Below are 23,117 nucleotides of genomic sequence, written 5' to 3' on the forward strand. Positions count from 1 at the left end.
GTGTGTATGTTTCTATTAAATCCAGTCAGATTTCTGTCTTTCCATTTACAGAAGATAAAAACTAGAACAGGCTAAGATAATGAGAGGACTTGGTAATAGCTCAGAGGTCTTCAAATTATCAACTTTAGTTTTATCTCTTTCATATCACTATAAAATTTTATTTTATTAATTCAGGACATCCAAACAAATATTGTAGTAGGAAATAGAAAAGCCTCAACAAATCCCTAAACAAAATGTCCACGTCCCGCTAAACAAATGGTACAAAGGTAAAAATGAAGTATTACAAGAACACAAGCCAACATCTACTTTGCTATCTCTCTCTCTCTCTCTGCAGTTTTCTTGAACAAGTCCACAATGGCTGCAGTGCTTCAATCAATTGACTAGCTGCTGAAACTTCATTTTCCTCTATTTACTGTTCCGGCTGCTGCCACATCTTGTGCATTACAACTGTCTTTTCCTGCTGCAAGGGCGTTGCACCAAACGAGGGCCACCCCTATCATCTCAAACCCTATCGACTAGAATATAGCCCAGAGCATGGAACTGAGTCCGCAATATGCAGATTTGAAAGGGAATAACCAGTATCTAATGGTTGAACCGTTGAACACATATTTCTACTTATGTACAAAATGGAGGGCAGCAACTTTCTAAGTTGGATTCCCTTCTCTCTTTCACCTTTACTAATATATATAGCGATGGAGGATTTGCCATTTATATTGCCATTGAATCAAAGAATACAAATATTGCATTCACTTGGTCATTGAATGACGGAGGCGGAGATGCAACACAACTGCTAAAATGAAGCATCTTCTCAAGTTAATTGAAGAAGTAGGTAGACTCCACCACCTCTTTTAAATCAAAGTCCCCTCGCTCTGGTAAGGGAGGGAACTTCAATGTAGGGAAGGACTTCTGAAAGCTCTCTAACAACTGCACAAAAGCAACAATCAAAGAAGTTAATAATCTTATAACCTTCTAAATGCAGATTCTCAGTTCAAAATATTTCTGAACTTCAAAAATTCAAGGTCATGACCATTAATAAGTACAACACTCAGTATAAAAAATATATAAATAATTGGTGTTTATATTAATTAATAGAAACTTATATGAATCTACATACCTACCAAAAAGAACTTAAGAAAATTAAGATATCAAACTATTGCAAAAATGTTTATATAATCTCTCAAATAAAAAGAACAATAAATATCTAGGAAGTAGGGGTGAATTTCACTTAAAATAGAAAAGAATTTACTAGTTCAATTTATTGTTTATTTTTGTTTCCTATGGATAGAAACATGGGGCTTTGTTTGATGCAACTTAAATCGTTTTTTTAAGAAATTCATAACATAAAAGGGCTTCTAAGTTCAAAGAGTAACCATTATACTTTCACATGTCCCACTTATCCCCATGCTATTAAAATGCAGAGGAAAATAACTTCGACATGAATCCTCGAGAAAACTCTTTTCTAGATTAAACTTAGCCTACAGGAACCAACTGAACGATAAGCTGTCTGTCAAAGTGTATAGAAATGATTTTTATGAAACAAAAGAACAATCATTAAATTGTCAAGCATGAGAACAAGGGTCTGAATTTTGTGAGCAGCCACTTTGTGCAAATATGCCAAGGGATAGGTCTATCACTCTCCTAATACCCTCTCATCTAACGGAGACTACACTGGGTAATAACCCTTTTAAATTACTAAAATTTATTTTTCTTTCCTGTTGAGTGGATTACGGCGTCAAAGATATTCAGGCAAACTTAGTGTAGGCACCATAAACAAAGCAAACAATAAATTATACTGAAGTGGGTGGGCTTTCTACATTGAAGAAGGTAAAAATACAGCTACTTACATTCTCAAGAATGGGTGCCTCATAGAGTTCGACAAACTTTTCTCGGAGTATCCCATTCATTTTGTCAACATCACATGCATGTGTCCAGTATGAATCATGGACTCCTGTAAATCAGATATTGGGCTCAAAATAGTTAGAAGTACTGGCGAGTCTGGCATACCTTGTGTGCACAAGCACAAGCACACCCCCACAGAGAGAGAGAGAGAGAGAGCACTACAAAACCTGCAAAATTTAAGCCTGCTTCTTTACAGGCGATAGCAGTCATCATCATGTGGGAACCATCAAGTGAGTGAACAAAATTTGGAGGAAATGCTGATTTCTGCCGCTTAACCAAGACCTATAAAAAGTTAAAAACAGGGGAACAAAGTGTTGAGATTTGGTGCTTGAAAGGCTTCACAATGATGCTGACGACTATGGAGAATGTTATGAAATGAAAGATGGGCTTATAATATAATGAAAAGATCACAACTCAAAAACTTCACTGATAATTGGATATTTCCAATAATTTTACAATGCAAAATATCCAATAATTTACACACGAAAAATTCCCTAACCTCCCTAGAGGTTTGGTCAAAATTATGGTCAATCAGGGGTAAAGTTGCAATTTCAAAAATCTCTTCATTACATCAGTAAAACATCAGTAATTTTGATGCTTATGCAATAGGGTAACATAGTTAATATGCTTTATCTGTTTGTGTCAGTCAACGGTTCTAAAACTGATAGGGGAGGTCAGAGTGATTTTTCAAAATGTTTAATCTAAAGGGTAAAAAGCACAAACCTCATGGAAGGTCGGGGTAATTCATCCAAAAAAAAGTACGGAAGGAAACATGTAAGCAAAATGAGAGCAAATTTCATCACATCTCTACAAATTACAGCAAATTTATAGCCTCTTAACCAGTAAGACCAATAAAGCAAAAAGGGATAAAAGAAAGGGGGGAAACACCTTATCAGTTTCTCGTTGTAGTGTCAACACCTGAAGAGATGTCTTGATCTGCATCCAATTCAACAAGCAAATTAATGAAAAAGAAACAAAAAGGGTTTTGTATTCCATTGAGAAGATAGTATTGGAATATAGATACTGAATTTTCTGAAGTTTGAATGTCTTAGAACATTACAATATGCCTTCCTAATTTGTGGTACGGTTGTACAACAGGAAGTCCAAGGGGAGTAGTCCACCTTACTGATTGATTCTCCGTAGCTATAACCTGTGCATGTTTAATTTTAGCCATCACCAAAGTAAATGAACACCACCAGATGCAAATATAAAAGAAGCAAAAAATAAAAAGAATGAAGGCTACTTAATGATGATCCCAAGGGTCAAAAAGTTTGACATTGTATCCATAACCTCATCAGATAAAACAACTATAATACAACATTTCAATAAACAAGAAGGTTAATAGACAAGAGTGCTACAGTTCAAAAGGGCTAAACCAGTGTGCTTAAGGTCGACGAATTCATGCATACATTGAGATTGGGAAAAAAAATGTGACAAGGTCATTGCAATATTTATGGGTCAGGCATGCCAAAGGTATCCATGGTCAATAAGTTAGACATTGTATCCAAAACCTCAGATAAAAGAATGATTTTACATTTCAACAAACATGAAGTTAAAAGACGAGTGCTACCGTGCAAGAGGGCCAAACTAGTGTGATTAAGGTTGACGAACACATGCATTACATTGAAATTAAAACAAAAATGTGACAAGGTCATTGCAATGCTTTAGTCACCAACCCGCAATCATAATTCACAAGGCCTCGAGAAAGTGAAGATTAGAATGCGTCATTGATCTCTCAAAGCTAATTTGACTAGCAAAGGACAACTAAAAAGTTGACAAGACCAATGGGTCCAAACTTGAACAATAGAACTATGAGCTTGGATGTCAGTTTCTTTGAACAATTACCAAAGATATGCAGTCCGTAAGAAGTTCAAAAAAAAGCAAATTCAACAAGAGAAACTTCAGAATTTGGTCAATGTCAAGCCAAGAACCACTGGGGATCTCTTAGAATAAAGTTTAGACTGCGTCAAGCCATATTTTATGTTTTATTTGTATTATACTAGTTCACTTCTAGTATAATTTTATTTATCTTACTAATGTTTTTGATTTAAATGTATTTTTGTAATCTCAAAATTAGTTGGACGTGGATTGTAGGAGGGTCAATGGGTCATATTATGGAACAGATTAGATATTGAATAACTATCTGTACACTAATATGACCAGATTAGAATATTGAATAATTATCTGTATGATTCAGTAAGGTTTACTATTCGAAGTGTCCTAATTTCTAATAAGGAGTCCAAGACCTATTAGAAGTAGAAAGCCCTTTAGAGAAATTTTCTAGCAGTTATGCTATTTCTGGATTGTGTGATGCAATTCAAACCCCACATGTAACATATAAGGGACCTTAGGAATCAATCAGTTTCTCTATTTGTTCTTCTCTTCCATTTTTCTGCATTTTTAAGCCTTCAAAACAACCAGAACCAGATCTATGTTTTTTTTTCCTGGAAAAACAAACATATATTAAGATGAAAACAGAGTTCAATCTTTGTCAGCAGCAGATTGGATGTCTAAAGGAATACAATCCAAAACCCTATCCATACCAATGACTGATCTAGAAGCATACTTAGCAACTTCATGAGCCACAGCATATATTAGCCCCTCTTAGAGAGTGGCTAACAGAAAATTGTGTAATGCATAAAGATGCTCTAAAATGTCTGCTACTAAATTTTGGATTTAAACTGGACCCTTGCTCTTATTGGAGACTACATTGCTAACAATCAAAGAATCACCCTCAAAGCAAACCCGTGAGAAGCCAAACTCCAAGGACATAATTACAGCTTTCTTCAAAGTAATTGCTTCAGACATGCATGCATCAGAAGATGGGAAACTCAGAGCTGCAACCTTCAAGATAATGCCTTCATGATCTCGGAAAACCTACTCCACCACACTCCAACCTTGATATTCAGCATCTTTACCGGCATTTTCAGCCTCAAAAAACTGGTTCAAATTAGCCTAAACAAACTCTTTAGTTATGTTCTACATCAATTGTGAACTGTGTCATCATTAGCTTGCAGCATATTGTTCCTCAAATTTGTCCTACTTCTTCCTTATACCCACCCCCCACTCCTTCCCACCCCTCCAGGTCCCCGCAGTGGTTCTTGTAAGGGGCAACAAGGGCATTCGAGTAGCTGTGTTGAATACTCAACCAGCTTACAGACCTTGAATTTGTCCAAAACATAGTGTGTGGTACATAATGTACCCAGTCTTGAAACCTCAGGAACAAAGGACCATCACCAAGACCTCCACAAAATTTAGAAAAATGTACCCCAGTGACATCTCAACCAACAAAAGGGTCTTCATCTTCTTTACCCAACCTGGACCTAGAAATTTTTCCTTAAGTTCCACAGTTCAGTCAGCCATATTAAGAAGACTTTGAAAACCCTACCACCAGAAAACTTCAGTCAATGTGAAAACCAATTCCTACCACCAGAAAACCCTATTTACATGCAAACATGGGACTAAACCATAATTTTCCCACAAGCGAACCCACAATAATACATGTATATTACAATGATAGTAAATAAGGAAAAAGAAAGAACACATGTCACAAACTTCCTAACCCAGAGTTGTCTTGGACCTCAAAAGTCCCTCATTTTTTCCATATAAATCACAAAACAAAACTATCAAAGTGCACAATTTATTGGCTATGAAACCTAAATCAATCAACCTCCCTCCAGTGTAAGAGATTTTTTTTTTTCAGTGCGAGAGAAAATGACATCAAAGCAAATAGCCTTAAATTCTCTACTCTGAAGGCATTGCATGTTGGTTCTGATTCCCGAATGCCTAAACAACAAAGCTTTAGTTGTTTCCACCTAAAACAATATAATGTATGAATCCAGGAGTAGAAATTTTAAATTTGAAATCATAAAAGTGAACTTTATTAGATAACTAATTTGCGGTTATAATTTGTTGTCGTGGGAATACTGCAAAAAGAAAACGGGTAGCCCAGTTATCTGCTCATAGGGTGACAAAAGTTTGGACTGTAATTGCAGCACGGAATTCTCAACACTCAAAGTTCAACAGCAACAATGTTTACCACTATCCGCAATTACATATACAATTTCATCATTATAATGCTTTGATCAAAACAACCAAGTGATTTCTATGTTATAGAAGTAATTATAAATGGTCTTTACCAAATAATAAGAAGAAGAAGAAGACTGAAAAATAATAATTATGAATGGTCTGTAGCATTGGTTCAGTAAAATTGGCCAGTTCGCAATGGATTTATGAGCCACCGTTAGACCAGTTCACCGATATACCGGTTGGTATTCATATCCACACAAGAACCGCCCAGTTTGGCCGCAAACTGGCCAATTCTGGTGCTTAGCGGCCACTAAATTGCGGAATCTTCAGTCATCATTCCCTAAGTTGACGGTCAAAATTTGACCGCACTTGCTAGTGGTCTGAAAATAAAAAATAAACTTCCCTGAAGTTTGAACCTGGCACCTTTTGTGAGTAGCGGAGTGCTCCTGCCACCCATCCACCCATCATCTCGTCCTATTTAGGACTCCTTTCGTATTTATTGAATAAAGACCCTTTAGCTAGTTAATTATTACAAATTACATATTATGTGCCTAATTTATTTTATATTTTTACCATAAAATCACACATATTTTAGGCTTAATTGATTTAAATGTAGAAAAAATGATATTTTTAATTCATTTTGATTTTTTGATTTTTTTTTTTTAATTTTGTTTTCTGTTTTTTAATTCTCACATGTTATATATGGTACGATTAATATTCATTTATTTCATAATTAATTTTATTTTGTCATTAATTTCTAATTTTATATCATTTTCATAAATTGGTTATTACTCATGTTAAATGGTCTTAAAAAATTCACTAAATTCCACTAACTAATCATCTTTAGCGAATTAGATTTTATATAGTTGCGTATCAGTACATTTTGATCCTGATGTGCAAGGTCAAAAATAATTCACGACTGCAATAACCGATTCCATTGCATTACGCCGATATGAGCCTGATTCTATTACACCAAGTCTGCGTCCAAGTCTAGGGCTGCAACTGTGAACCATAGTTTATAGTCTCGGGGATAAAGATGCATGGGGACTTTGTAAAATTTTACTAAAGAACACTATGTCCAATAGGAAGCAAATAGAAATATCAGAACAAACCATATTATAGAACTATTTAAAATGAATGATAAACTATACTAGGAGGCATACATTCATTTAATACAATCATCAGTTCAGGATTTTTATTTCCATAACCTCCATAGGTAACCTATAATACAGTATATTAAAACCCCTAATCCACGCACATGAACTGCCCATGCAGTTATTGATAGTAGAGTCTGGACAAATGTATTTTACTATGATAAAATCACAAGTTAAAATGAAACACACCTTTGCACAGTCACCAAGCCAACCCATGATACTTCGTGCAGATTCAAACATTTCTCCCAAGGCAGTCAAGGTGATCTGCTCATTCAATGGAATATAATTAAGCTCAAACCTTCATTAACATGTGTCCACACAAATGGAGAAAGATAATTTCATAGTGATCAATCATTTTCTCAACATTGTGTAACTATAGTTATTTTATCAGAGATAAAAGCAAACTCAAGAAAGCTGCAGAATACAGCAGCTATGTGTTCTTACTTTTGCTGTATAACAAGATGCGCCAAACAGCTGACTATCATCAATAGCACAACGTTCCTTGAGCCTCTTGCTGATTTGGTCACGGGCACCAACATAAGTGACACCGTATACTGATGTCATCACTGTTTGCTTAACCAATTTCCTGTCCACCTGAGGAATCATAATTATAAAGGTATTAGTGATACAACATCAATCAGATGCCTGCAGGTATAAGCAGGAAAAGAATTCTGACGAGAGGAAGGCAGAGCTACCAAATTTTCTATAAAACATAAATGAATTGGCTGAATCATTGGAAAAGCTAAAGAATTATTGTGGCCCTAACAAAGGAAACACAAGTATCACGCAACTAGTTCAGTTTTGCTATCTTATTAATATGATAACACCATTTAAATTAAAAGAACATGAGAAAAATGAAACCTGATTGATTAATAGCCTGGCACGTAATACATTAGGATCAGTTGCAGGATCTTTCTCTGCATCTCTCCGCATGATATCAAGAACTCTGCATTGCAACATAAAAATTCCAACGTATCAGAGATGATCTACATTTCAGGCAAAATTCACTAGCTTGTACCAGGAGTAACCTGGATGGTAACAATTTTGAACCACTTGGGCAACTAAATACAATCAAAAATTGGGAATTATAATTATATTTGCCTACATTCACATAAGTCAAATATAAACTAATTCCATTTTTACTAGATTTTGGAGTATGGCAACAATCAGTTCAATTATAGAATTGTTGTTTCAAAGTACATGAACAAGGATTTACCTCATCATCTCAGCCAGGTTTTAGAGGCAACAGTATGAAATGCAACAAAACAAGAACTTTAAAAACTTAATGAAATTTCTATAGCGAGTGAAAAATATATGCGCTATTTGACTACATACTTAATCACTAATGAAGTTCCAATATGATCATCTGTACTTCAGCCAAAATACAGAAGACAAACCAGATCAAACTTGAGATTTAATTCGGAATGATTTCCCATGTTATTTCTGGGGGGAACTGATAGTGGTATTTCTTTTATGATGCTTTGTATGTCTAGCATTTCTTGCTGCCCATTTTGTTATGGTTTTCTAAATCTTTTAAGAAAATCTAATCTGCTTTCTCTGCAGCTTTCCCCAAATAACAGATACTTTATTTCACAAAAGAAGCTAAAAACTACAGCCAATCCTCTGTTGCTTATGTGATTTCCCTGTCCATGGAGGAGGATTTTTCCCAAGACTATAAATTAAATGTCCAATATATTGTTTCTCATCACTGGACCCCTTCTAATGTCTACCTTTACCTCTGATAGGGGTATTTCTTTTATGATGCTTTATATGTCTAGCATTTCTTGCTGCCCATTTTGTTATCGTTTTCTAAATCTTTTAAGAAAATCTAGCTTTCCCCAAATAACGGATACTTTATTTCACAAAAGAAGCTAAAACCTACAGCCAATCCTCTGTTGCTTATGTGATTTCCCTGTCCATGGAGGAGAATTTTTCTCAAGACTAAATTAAATTTCCAATATATTGTTTCTCATCACCGGACCCCTTCTAATGTCTACCTTTACCTCTGATAGTGGTATTTCTTTTATGATGCTTTATATGTCTAGCATTTCTTGCAGCCCATTTTGTTATCGTTTTCTAAATCTTTTAAGAAAATCTAATCTGCTTTCTCTGCAGCTTTCCCCAAATAACGGATACTTTATTTCACAAAAGAAGCTAAAACCTACAGCCAATCATCTGTTGCTTATGTGATTTCCCTGTCCATGGAGGTGGATTTTCTCAAGACTATAAATTAAATTTCCAATATATTGTTTCTCATCACTAGACCCCTTCTAATAATTTCCCATGTTATTTCTGGGGGTAACTGATAGTTGTATTTCTTTTATGATGCTTTGTATGTCTAGTATTTCTTGCTGCCCATTTTGTTATGGTTTTCTAAATCTTTTAAGAAAATCTAATCTGCTTTCTCTGCAGCTTTCCCCGAATAACGGATACTTTATTTCACAAAAGAAGCTAAAACCTACAGCCAATCCTTTATGTGATTTACCTGTCCATGGAGGAGGATTTTTCTCAAGACTACAAATTAAATTTCCAATATATTGTTTCTCATCACTGGACCCCTTCTAATGTCTACCTTTACCTCTGCTACATGGAATGCGTACATGTGCCATTTAGGCATGTGTTCAAATGCCAATTGCTCATCAGATCCCAAAATTCAAGGATTTGGGCCACAAAAAAAATAGCCAAAGTATTTATTGTCTCTTCTTTTCTTCTCATAGAAATTTGGTGTATTTATATGACATCGTGTTTTCAAACAAATACATTAGGAACATATTAGAATTTCTTGTAAAGGGTTATTACTCCGGGGGGTTCCCAGTAATCAAGGGTACTAGGAGGGGTAGATTGGATAAGAACCTAACCTTTAGCATTTTATTTGCATTAAAATGTCTTCTGTGGAATTTTAAAAATAAATGTTCAAAATACTACCACGTCCAGTTGGTTACATGTTAGGCATGTGTTCAAATGCCAATTTCTCATCAGATCCCAAAATTCAAGGACTTGGCCCACAAAAAAAATAGCCAAAGTATTTAGTGTCTCTTCTTTTTTTCTCATACAAATATGGTGTATTTTTTTAACGCCGTGTTTTCAAACAAATATGTTGCCCATTTTGAAGTAACCATATAACAAAGGAACATATTAGAATTTCTTGTAAAGGCTCATTACTCCGGGTGGTTCCCGTTAATCAAGGGTGTTAGGAGGGGTTGATCGGATAAGAACCTAACCTTTAGCATTTTATTTGCATTAAAATGTCTTATGTGGCCTTTTAAAAAAAAAAATTGAACATAATACTACCACATCCAGCTGGTCACATGTCCAACAATAGACATGCCGGATATGTATCCATGCCCATTCCTATGCCAGAGTCATGTTCAACGTGAGTACTTCACATATTTTTGAAGATTCAAGATAGACCTTTTAAATCAATTTTAATCCTTAACTATTTTGTAAATTTACATATTATATTATATATCTTTATTTTTTTCTTATATATATATATATCATCATATGCTGTAAAACTCCATATATTCCGATTTGAAGGTCCTACGTCTTGTTCTCAGGCCTGAAATTATTAACCCAATTAATGGATATACTATAAACCCAATTTGAACAAACTAGATTACAGTTACGATAAAATCCTAGGAATTTTGGTTTGAACCTTTAATTGGAAGCATCTGCAAATAAGATAGTCCATTGATTTCTTGGTATGTGAAACCTACAGGATTGCTCTCGACGCTACCTCTTCTCTGGTAATTCAGATCCATCAATGGATCGCAGAGCTCCCAAAACCAATTGTAACCCATATTATCTATAAATCGTTCATAAATCAAGCCCTAAATCATCCACCCTACCGTCACTATCTCGACGTCGCCTTAAACCATGTTGCCGCTTCTGTCACCTGAAGTTGCTGTTGTGAACCACACCACTGCTTCCAACCCGGTTATTTTTTCTATATTCCTAATTCATCTTCATCTCTTTCTCTCTCTATCATACACATCAATATGCAAACAAAATAATCAATTAAAGTGTTTGGGGACTGGATTGGAGGTCGTGTTCCTCACTTCTAATCAAAATTTTGTTTTGGTTATTCCAAATTTGAAAAATATATCATTTTCCTTAACATATCTAAAAACAAAACTGGGTTTGGGTTATGTAACCACAGTCGCCGGCGGCACCACCACCACCACCCATTATCGCCAACCACCAACCACCACTTTCTTTATACACTATCTCTCTCTTCTGCAACACTCAAAACACCACCAGAAAAGTCTCAATTTTTGGAACCACCGCCACAACCAACAACACCATCTACCTAATGATCTGATTTGTCTCATTCGAAGAGGGCGTTGACATCGTCGGAGAGAGATGATGAAGTTAGGGATTTTGTTTGTGGGGTGGAGAATTTTGTGATTAGATTCTTGTTTGTGATGATGATAAGCATCAATTAGATTAAGTGTCGTTCCTGATCTATTCTTTGCCAAGAATATCTCGATTCGATGGATGCCTCCAAGGCTGCCGTCCAGAGGAGCATAATTGTAAGGGGTATAATTGTCTTTTAATTAATATGATATTTTTGGAATAAATGTGATTAAAAAATTAGGGATAAAGTTGTATTTTCCCATGTTTGTTTTTTTTTTTTTTTGATAAGTAAAAATATATTAGAAAAACGTTCAAAAGGGGAACGCATCCCTAATACAAGAGAAAAGATCTAAGGACCAATAGAATCCAAGAGATCAAAGAAATCATCAATCGAGGAGCATGTACTTCCTCTAACATAAAAGAATAAAGAACGAAGAATATGAATTTTTAAATTAGCTAAGGACGATTCTTTTCCTTCAAAGGATCTGTTATTTCTCTCACGCCACAAACACCACCAGACACAATGAGGAACAATCTTCCAATAAGCACGAGCTTGTTTCTTAACAGGACAGCTTTTCCAAGCGTTAATCAATTGAGAGGAGTGCTTAGGCATTACCCAAAAAATGCCGAATATGCTGAAAATAAAACTCCAACAACCAAACGCCACAGGACAATGCAAAAGAATGTGATCCACGGATACACTATCATCTTTGCATAAACAACACCAATTAACAATGATGTTGCCTCTCTTTCTCAAATTGTCCAAAGTCAAAATCTTCCCCAATGTAGCTGTCCAAACGAAGAACGCGATTCGAAGAGGGGCTTTAGAGCACCACACGGACTTCCAAGGAAACTCAGAACCAACAAAATTGGATAAATGAATAAACATAGAGCGGACATCATACCGACCATGAGCCAAAGGAACCCACAAAATATCATCACACCCTCTACCAATATCCTTCTGCCTATACAAAATATCCAAAAAAGCAGAGACTTCCTCCATTTCCCAATCCTGAAAAGACCGCCTAAACCGCACATCCCACGTAACTCCATTGTTATCAAGATGATAACAATCAATCACGAAAACATGCTTAATAGTTGCAATGCTATAAAGCCTAGGAAATGAGTGTGAAAGCAACTGGTCGCCACACCAAAGATCCTCCCAAAAACGAACATGCCTGCCATTACGAACTTTGAATCTAATAAGAGTAGAGAAGACATCCCATCCCTTCCGAATAAATTTCCACAAACCAACGCCTCCCGTAATAGTGACTGGAAGAGATGACCAACCCCCACTCCCCTCACCAAAACGACACTAGACAACTCTTCTCCATTGACGATGTCGTTCCCTTCCAAATCGCCATAACCACTTTCCTAAGAGAGCACAATTAAAAGGAACAATTTTTCGAATGCCTAACCCTCCGAATCTCAATGGTTGGCAAACTTGATCCCAATTAACAAGATGATACTTAAACTCCTCTCCCCTTCCACCCCACAGAAAATCCCTCTGAATTTTTTCAATTCTATCAGCAACAGAACATGGAATTTGAAACAAAGATAAAAAAATAGATAGGAAGGGATGAAAGAGTACTCTTTATAAGTGTGACTTTCCCACCCTTAGATAGATACTGCTTTTTCCATCCTGCTAATCTTTTCTCATATCTATTAATCACTGAATCCCAATTCCCAACCAGAGTAGAAGAAACTCCCAAAGGCAATCCTAAATAAGGAAGAGGAAAAGAACCAACTCCGCACCCTAAAATAGCAGCTAAGGAGGAAATATCTTGAACATCCCCCACTGGAACAAGCACACTCTTTCCGACATTAATCTTAAGCCCAGAAACTGCTTGGAAGCAAGCAAGAGTGCACCTCAGATATCTGAGTTGAGAAATATCAGCATCACAAAATACCAAAGTATCATCAGCAAATAAAAGATGGGAAATCTGGATCTGATGATCAACATCTCTGCCAACTCTGAACCCCCTAATGTAACCCAAATCTTCCGCTTTTCTCATTAATCTAGTCAGACCTTCCATAACGATGAGAAAAAGAAAAGAAGATAATGGATCACCTTGTCGCAGACCACGTGAGCTAGCAAAAAAACCCGCAGGAGAGCCATTCACAAGAACAGAAAACATAACTGATGAGATACAAGTGTCAATCCATTTTATCCATCTATCACCAAATCCCATCCTCCGAAGAAGATACAAAACAAACTTCCAATTAACATGATCATAAGCTTTCTCGATATCAAGCTTACACAAAACGCCAGGAACCCCACTTCTTAATCTAGAGTCAACACATTCCCCAACAATAAGAACAGAATCCAAAATCTGCCTTCCACCAACAAAAGCGTTCTGCGATTCTGAGATAAGACCATCCAACACTTTACTCATCCTGGAGACAAGAACCTTGGCAATAAGCTTATACATACATCCGATTAAGCTAATTGGCCGAAAATCCTTGATATCAGATGCACCGCCCTTTTTAGGGATGAGAGCAATAAAAGATGCACTCAAAGATTTTTCAAATGTGCCATGAGAATAAAAATCCTGAAAAGTGCTCATCACCTCCTCTCGCACCACCTCCCAACTCTCCTTAAAAAAGCGCATAGTAAATCCGTCTGGCCCTGGTACTTTGTCCCCGTTGCAACTAGAAAGTGCCTTAAGCACTTCCTCTTCCGTGAATGGAATCTCAATACTATCCCTATCCAACGCAGAAATAGTATTAAATGGAAGACCATCAAGAGTAGGTCTTCGATCCAAAGTTTCAGTGTAAAGCTGCTGATAAAAAGAAGCAATTCCTCCGCGCACATCTTCTTCTCTCCACAAATCAGAACCATTAACCCGAATACGTCCGATATGATTACACCTTCTGTGAGCATTGGCTAGTCTATGAAAGAATTTTGTATTCCGATCACCATCTTTTAACCACAAAGCCCGAGACTTTTGACGCCACGAAATCTCCTCCATATGAGCAATCTCAGCAAAAACCGCTTGACAAGAGGCTCTTTGAGAGCGTAAAGACTCCCTACTCTGTCCCACCTCAGCTAAACGATCAAGCTCAGCAATATCAGCAAGGGCTCTATTCTTTTTCCATTCAAGATTCCCAAAAACTTCTTTATTCCATCTCTTAAGCTCAGTTTTAAGAAACTGAAGCTTTCTAGTTAACACATAACTAGCAGAGCCTGTGAAAGACCCTTTTTGCCACCAAGACTGAACCTTCCCTTGAAAGTCTTCAGATCTAAGCCACATGTTTTCGAATCTAAAAGGAGTGCGTCTAGACCTCAAACCACCACAATCCAAAACAAGAGGTACATGCGGAAACTGTGACGGAAAAGTAAAAATGGACCTAAAAGATAGTTATTTTCGAAAGATGTTTGAGAGTGATATTTGGCAAAACCTGAGGAGGTGTCAGTGAAATTAACCCTTTTTTCTATGTGAAGATTAACTTTTACATGTATGCAAAGAGACTCAGATTCAAACTTCCACAAATGAGATGGAAGAGGAGCACACATTCACCAATTAGAATGCACGACAGGCCAAAAAAGTTGAAGTATCCGTGTCAGACACAGACATGCATTGGACATGAACTAACATGTGTCGGACAATGCCAAAAAAACATCTCACAATGGACACAAGGTAGACACATCACGAACAAGCAGCAAATAAAAGGAAATTCTCTAGAAAGTTTAAAAAAAAGGATTAAATTAGAAAGGATGTGACCATTTTCGAGAAGTTTCAATAATACAGAGGCCAAAAAAAAAAATTAAAAAAAAAAAAAAATAGATTTTTTTTTTGTTTTTAAAATTTATCAAGCAATTTACTTTAAAATTTGTAAAAGATCAAGAAGAGCAAATAGAAGAGTCTTGCTCTCTCTTGCAATCAAGCCATCGAATTCACTACGACCAATCATTAAAGCTTGGCTAGTTGGCTGCCAGCAAGCCTCCTCCTTATCTGTCTCTATTTTTCGTTTCTTTTTGTCCACTTTCCATCACAAACCCTTTTCCTCCCTTACACATTCTCTCTTTTATTATCAACAAAGCCCAATTTTTTGCCTCAACAAAACCAAAATTCTCCCTTATTCTTTGTTTTTTTCTTTTCTTTTAACTGATTCTCTCTCCTTCTCCCTAACAGAGTCATCTTTCTTTCTATCTACAAGTACAATCTTCTGTTTAATTTTGTGTTTTAGTCATGAAAAATTTATAAAGGGAGTTTAGCAGTTCTACTCCAGCCCATTCCCACTCTTTCTTTTTTCTCTCTTAAGTGAGAATTATTGTAGTAGCTCATTAGTTATTGTGATTTGTGGGCTTTTGATTCACAGGTTGATGAAAAATAATATTAGATTCTTATAATATATGATCATATATATAAAAATATATATTTATTATTTGTCATGTCCCCGCCTTGTTTGTCTTAATTTTTTAGGATTTGCACTGTCGCTATGTCCGTGTCGTGTTGTTTCCATGTCCCATATCCATAACAATGCTTCTTAGCCCACTGCTTCATAATTTAGCTTTCCAAGCACTTCCAGTTATGTATAAGTAGTAGGTATATTTTAAAAAGGTAATCCTAATATCATGAGCTCCAGGCAATTATTAATGATGTGGGCCTTGATGTATCCGCAAATTCATATCAGACACCAGATATCCCACACATCACTGTCAAAGTAATCTCAAGGACAGGGACTATCAACGTTGCCTCTGATGGGAGTGTTATATTTGAGACCACCCACACACATCAATGTCAAAGTAATCTCAAGGGCAGGGATGGGAGTGTCGCCTATTGCTGATATTTGAGACCAATTCTCATGCATATTTATAGAGAACTTAATCAGGTGCTCTACCCGAAAATTTCATAGATCTGCAAATTAGTTTCCTCAGATTGTGGCAAAGATAGTGGGCATGCTCATGCAAATGGCAATTATAGTATTATTAACAATACATAACAGTTTCCTATCCCACCTCATTTCTATGCACCCACCCATACACACAGAAAATAAATTAATAAATAAATCATAATAACCCCCTCACCTTAAAAAATATCAATCATCTTATTAGAAATGTTAGCTTACCTAGCAGCAATTCCTGAATAGACATCTGCAGGCTTCTCTCCTGCAACAAGATTGACTGCAGCTGCTCCTAACTGAACAAATGGAGCATTTCAAATGAGAAATGACCAGAATAATAAAAAAAAATCAGTTAAATGCACATACAAAATATTGCATAGGAAGGTAAGAATCAATTTGCCAACAAAACTAAGGATTTAGTAGAATTTGGATTTAGTAGAATTTGCTACTTCGGGAAAACTATTTGGAAAATCATTTGAAGTACTATGACCCCTTAGCAGATGCCCTAACGCACTATTCTCATATAACAACCATTAAAAAATGCATTAGAATAAGGGCCACCATACGTTTTTTTTATAAGTGAATACGAGCCACCATACTTGAGAAATGAAGACTAAGATTTGTTACTTGAGATAAATAGGATGCATCTTCCAGTGTTATTCATTCCAGAAAAAGGGGCAACATTGCCAGGAGTCAACAACTAAATATCATTTAAGGGTGAACGAAGTCCATACCTTGTCCCTTCCAAGGGCAGCATAGTGTTGTAAGCCATTGCATGAACCATCCTAGAAAGAAGAGCAACACACCTCAAAAAAAGTTTTGGATAAAAATATCTAAATGCAAGAACTTGAAAGTAAGAAATTGTAGTCTGGGTTGTAAGCCATTGCATGAACCATCCTAGAAAGAAGAGCAACACACCTCAAAAAAAGTTTTGGATAAAAATATCTAAATGCAAGAACTTGAAAGTAAGAAATTGAAGTCTGGGTTACACTAGATTTTTTTTTTTTTTTTTTTTGAGCTTCAAAAGTAGCAACACTACGCCATAAAGTTGATCTGTGGACAGAAAAGAAGATGGTGCCGAATTCCAACAGACTGTCAAAAAGGGCAGCCACCAAAGATCATGGCGTGGGAGCATGGATCCATAAGGTAACTGTACATATATTTTGTGAGCCACATCTTAAACAATGTTTGAATTTGTGTGAATTATGGCATCAATGCTTGTTGAATTGAGTTGATTTTGTGCGTGCGTGCATGCATGCAGTATCATGCAGACGTGATTGAAACAGAGATATCCCTCACCAAGAAGATCAAATCTTAATAAGATTCTTTTTACGTTTATAAATCGCTGGGTTCATTTACTTTATTTCTTTCTTGTTTTCCCCTTACTTTAGGATCCAAGGCGCGGCAAAGTAGTTGAGCATACACAAGCGCACACATAAAAATAAATACAGGCATGCATACATATATATCCTCAGAAAATTAACCGCACTTGCAGATTAATACCCCCGGAGTGAAATTTGAGACTGTCAGACCGTAATACCTGATGCACAGGCATATGTGAAATAGTAGTCTCCGGAGAGGAGCTTCTCAATGCCTCAGCCAAATTAATACATGTCGCTAAGCACTGGAAAGGATCCTCTGCACCCAACCACCAGCGCGTTCCTTCAAGAGGCCTGTCTGCAGAATCAAAGATATCATCCAGGTGATTCTCAGTAAACGCTATTCGACCCTCATAGGAAAACTTGTCCACTCCACCGCCATATAGATTTGCCAAATGTATCTTCAGCCATCGTAAGCCTGACTTGCCAAGAGGGCGCCCCTCAGCAAATTCCAGGGCACCTCGGCACAGATCAGATCCAAGATGGTTCAGATATGGATGCATGGGGTATGCACGGCCACGGAAATCAAGGTTGTGTGGGTAGTAGAAGCCATCCTCATCCTTCATTTTTCGCGCAACCTGCTCTCCACGATAATATATATGTATACATTAATATGTAATCCATCAGAACATTCATGGCACGACGCGAACTTGTTTAACAAAGTATCTTACAGCAAGTTTGAGTTCTGTGCCACACCGATGTGAATGCCTCTCAATGTTCTCTTTCTTCACAGCTCTAACTTTCCATTTCCATTTCCTGATTTCTGCTTCATCTTCTGTGTCTGGTTCCTCTGGATAAGGAACCTAAAATGGCAAAAATTGCAAAGAATAATTACTAAAACCAGTGTCCTAATGTCTAATTCGACGTTGCAAAGTGACAATGGAGTTATACAATTTTTAATGAACAAGACGAGTTCTTTTTTTTTTTTTTTTTTTTTGCGAAAACATAAAGTAGGAAAAAAAAAATTCTGGATTCTTATGAAAAGGTAACCTACATCTTCACGCTCAACTAAGTCTGCAAGACCACCTCCACTAGCCCATATTCTGTCTATGATACCAAGTACCCTTTTATTAACCCTCCATTTGGTACTGCCAAGTGTATCAAGGGCCTGCATCACAGAAAAATTCACAGCGTTATTGCAACAAACAAAAGATTCAAATTCCACATGAAGTGGAAACATGAAAAATATAGATCAACTCCCCAAGGCTATTTAACACAAAAGGGGATTAAGAGAAATAATCAAATAGCACACGATATGAAAAAAGTTAAAAGTAATTAATCCCAAGGTCCCCAGACCTTAAAAACAGGTTCTAATTGTCTCTTTGGAGTCCTTTTAACTGCATCACGTTGTTGTCTTGCTCCATGCGTGCGCATCACATAGGATGGCAAGAACAAATGTGCTCCTCTATCATACCTGCCAAAATATAAAAAGAAAAAAATTTATACAAACACAGTAAAGAATAAGCTAACCAAATAATCCCAGAAGAAAAAAATTAAGCTATAATTTTGTCTTGAATATCTAAGCAGCATGTTCAACCTTTGAGAAGCAGTCATGATCCCAAATAAAATCATTTCCACCTTAAAAGGATTAAAAAACAAGAGGGATTTTCTTAAATAACAATCAACTTGTCTGTATTCAAGATAACTGTATATTAGAAGTTAGCACACATCTTTTCAACTAGACTAAACATGCCCGGATCTTGAAAACCTAACTTAAAGAACTGTAAAAACAGAAGCTGAAATACCATACCCTGTCCAGTTTAGTGGAGGCACCAACATTGGCATGTATGGAATCACCATGTGTCTAGCCTGCTTGGACAACAAAAAATATAATCATCCCGATTCTTCAAAGATAATGTGCAGGAAAAAAAATATAGCGATGCATATTCAAACTTTAAAGTCCAGGTAGCTTGCTAGATTTAAACCAAAAACTGGTGATATGAACAATAGAAGAAACAGCATGTTGTACTTACAGTTCTTTCCATTCCTTTTCGAACTAGAGGGTCACATTCAATAACCCCATATCTCCTGCTGAAATTCCTATTGAAACAAAAGAATTGGGAAAATTTATCCATAGCTAAAAGTGAAAGAGCGCCTGCTCTCACGAGAGAGAGAGAGAGAGAGAGATGAAACTTTTACTCACTTTGATTCCTTGGCGACAGTTTTAAGAGTGTGTATAAATGCAGGGCGTATATCAGGTGGACCATCTCCTATTTGATCAACTGGAGGTTGTATATAAGCTTTTTCCATCATTAACTGAATCAAACGGCAACCAACCTGGAAAGTACATAACTGGGATAAAACCTCTTGAACCCACAATGGCAACAACTATGACTATTATGATGATAATTAATTAAATGGTATAACCTTGACTTGAGCATCCTGGCCCCAGGGCTTTGAATCATCCTGTTCTTTCACTATCCCTCTTACTTGCTGCATTTTTTTCTTTTTCATCAAAATGTTAACTTTTTTCCTTAGTTTCTGTTGCTCTTCAAGTTTCTGTTTCGCTTTAGCTACAGGATCAGATGATTCAGATCCTTCTTCAGAAATGATAATTGATGCATTCTTTTTATTTGTCTTCTCCAAAAACCTGTGTATCCTAACCTGATCCACAAAAACACACACACACACATATATATAGGAATCAAAAAAACGGATGAAGGCTAGTAGATGTCCCTCCTCAGACCAAAGAACAACAGATTCCAAACGAATACAAGCGCATACAAAGATCCAGAAGCTCATTCCCAAAGCCCAGAAAGGTTGCCGTCAAAGACAAGACAGGAGGCAGAATCAAGATAGTGTCCAGTCATGAAAAAGATGGGTTGCAGATATATATATATACACACACACACTGAATAAGCTCGTCTATCAAAGATGCCAAATTATGCAGAATTCAGAATCATAATAAAAGGCTAAAGGGAATAGTTAGATTCTCACTACCAAAAATAAGTTGAGGATCAAAAAGAAAAACAGATATATATATATATATATATATATACATATATATATATATATGGAAGCAAAAATACTATGTTTTGATGTCCACTTTTAATTTTTCCCATTAAAGATGAGTGAAGTTGGGATAGTTCAAAAGAACTGAATTTACCATGTTTGAATGCCATATTTCTAGTTTATGAAGATAATTAAAAAAGTATGGACAACCCATGTTAGAAGTGACACAACATCGGTGGGGAAGAGAAATATGCCAGACACGCTCACCACAAAACACAAACATGTATCCCGCAAGAGTGACAGGCAAACGATTAGAAGAACACATTCCCACTTCATTAGAAGTTTGCACGAACCTTTAAAATCGATTTCAAAGCATTGATATTTCACATGCAAAAAGTAGCCATAACATGTTAGTGATGGCTAATGTTGAAAACAACAGAAACAGGTGCTAATTCAATATCATACCATGTTAGTGTTTTTACATAATAGTCTTGATATTTATTGAAGATTGTAGGGGGGGAAAAAGAGAGGCTATTCTCGAATAATGACAATAGCATAAGCCAAAGGAAACTTATTGTTTTGAAATGCAAATGAACTCTCCTTCTGAATTTCTACCATATACATTGATGTTAAAAATTAGTTGCTAAATATGAGTTGCAGTCTTAGGGTTTTAGCAACAAACTATTCAGTGTTATAAAGTATTTTCCACATACTTTATGGCTAGAAATAATCACAAAAAACAAGAGTCGCCACAATTTACACATTTTCCATGACCCATCCACAAATAGAGAAGAAATGAAAATCTAAAGTATCAACAAACACACCTCCTGCTCAATGGCTTCACCAATCTGGCAAGCAGCTGGAACCACCCTGGCACCGCCTTGTCCACCACCACTCATCAATAATCCCATCAACTTGTGCATTGTAATAACAGTCATCATATCAGCTGGCAACTGATCAAAATACGGGGCATATGCAGCCCGGTTCTTCCCTTCCTTGCACAAGTTCTGCTCTGCCACAATGGCATCCCGTATAGGCTCGAACCATCCGAGGAACAAAGACTTCATGTAAGGCAAATTGGGTGCAAGCTTTTGCTCACACATGTCCACCAGAAGCTCCTGGTACTCCTTGGCTGCCTCTTCCCATGCCTCTGTCTCCATCTTAACCTGCCGCCTCCGAAGCGCATAGTACTTTCCCTGCCCAATTCCATTCACCAATTTAGGCTGATTGGCTTGCTGGAAATTGGACTTCACCTTGCTTTCTTTGTTCATCTGCTCTACCAATTCCTGTATTTCGTCACTATCTTCTTCTTCAGTCGAAGCAATGGCCTCGGCAATACTCGCATAACCCTTCGGATAATTACAGAACCCAAAAAGACTAGAAGGATTACTCAGAGACGCAAGCCTACCCATTTCATCTTTCCCAGAAAATAATACACCGATTCTTCGAAAACCCACTACAGGGTAAGAAAAACCAACATGGCTTTGGGTCCCAGTTTTCTCGGAAAACCTTGAATCTTGAGGAAGTATTGCGGAGCTATAAGGAGGTAAAAAAGAAGGGGGTTCGGACGAAAATTTTAACTTTTTCAAATGGGTTTGTCTGGATAAACTTCTCCACATTTTCGGATGGTTTATAAATTTGTTTTATTGGGAGATTTGAGTTTGCGAACTGGGTTTCTGAGAAAATTAGTGGAGAATGTGAGAGTATGATGCAGCACATCAAAAAGACCAAATTTTCCGAGAAATTTTATGGAGAAGAGGCAAAGAGTAAATAAGGGGCACGAAGAGAATTACACACGCTGAGCGAGAGAGAGCGAAGATTTTGGGAGGTTGAGCATCTTGAGATCGAGAAAGAGCCAGGCGATGATGAGATGGTTTGTAGCCGCCATAAACCCTCCATAAAACCTAGTACGAATTTCCAGTGTAGTAGTGTTCAACAATCTGACCCGTTAAACGTTAGCGGGTTCAAATATGGGTTAACCCAACCGCTAGTATAAAAATCAAACTACTCAATGTTATAAATGAAAAAATTACAATGACATCTTATAAAGTTTGAACAAATTACACAACATTTAGTTTTTATTACTTTCATCTATTTTTCATACCCTTATTTAATTTAATAAAAAGATCTGTCGAACAAAAAGACTTTATTACCCTTTTTCCTTCTTGTAAACATTATATTATTCTACTTTTTTATTTTTTGGGAAAAAAACATATTCAAACCATAAGAAGATGGGTTAAAATAAAAAAAACCTCCCTCTATTTTCAAAATCGAACATAAAACCCCAGTAAAATTAAAAAACATCATAATCTAACAAAACTTATTTAGTTATCCCAAAATTTGTTATAGACCCATTAAATGAGTTATGAAATGTCAAATTTGACCTTACCATTTGATAGGGAAAAAATAACCCTAAGTTTGACCAGTCGCCTTGACTAATTAGTTCCCTTCAACTCTCTTTTTGTGGAAAAGAGGATAGTAACAACATACGATAATGAGG

The 23,117-nt window shown here is 36.5% G+C and overlaps 1 protein-coding gene across 1 annotated transcript; it reads right to left on the bottom strand.

Moving 5' to 3' along the window:
* Positions 1-144: 144 nt before the first annotated feature.
* LOC132302723 (DNA-directed RNA polymerase 1B, mitochondrial-like) lies at positions 145-22,503 on the bottom strand. The gene is made up of 19 exons (XM_059799645.1): positions 21,442-22,503; positions 20,033-20,269; positions 19,809-19,942; positions 19,639-19,705; positions 19,416-19,474; positions 18,962-19,079; positions 18,660-18,773; positions 18,337-18,468; positions 17,827-18,243; positions 17,021-17,071; positions 16,512-16,582; positions 7,944-8,028; positions 7,527-7,676; positions 7,272-7,346; positions 2,960-3,049; positions 2,788-2,835; positions 2,067-2,181; positions 1,845-1,948; positions 145-924 (listed from the first exon to the last, which is right to left on the bottom strand). The coding sequence occupies exons 1-19, from the start codon at positions 22,234-22,236 to the stop codon at positions 814-816; spliced, it is 2,973 nt and encodes a 990-aa protein (XP_059655628.1). The 5' UTR covers positions 22,237-22,503; the 3' UTR covers positions 145-813.
* Between the last annotated feature and the right edge of the window lie 614 nt (positions 22,504-23,117).

This window comes from Cornus florida, unplaced genomic scaffold (genome assembly GCF_030987335.1).
Source record: "Cornus florida cultivar Cherokee Brave unplaced genomic scaffold, ASM3098733v1 CherokeeBrave_3.0.0_Hap2_Chr04, whole genome shotgun sequence".
NCBI lineage: Eukaryota > Viridiplantae > Streptophyta > Magnoliopsida > Cornales > Cornaceae > Cornus > Cornus florida.

Bases quoted from the DNA above. Each gene is read 5' to 3' on its own strand.
- LOC132302723 (XM_059799645.1), bottom strand. From the start codon at position 22,236: ATGTGGAGAAGTTTATCCAGACAAACCCATTTGAAAAAGTTAAAATTT. The intron at 19,943-20,032 runs GTTATACCATTT...TGTACTTTCCAG, and splicing joins GCCAGGATGCTCAAGTCAAG to GTTGGTTGCCGTTTGATTCA. The intron at 18,469-18,659 runs GTAGGTTACCTT...TTGCCATTTTAG, and splicing joins ACTTAGTTGAGCGTGAAGAT to GTTCCTTATCCAGAGGAACC.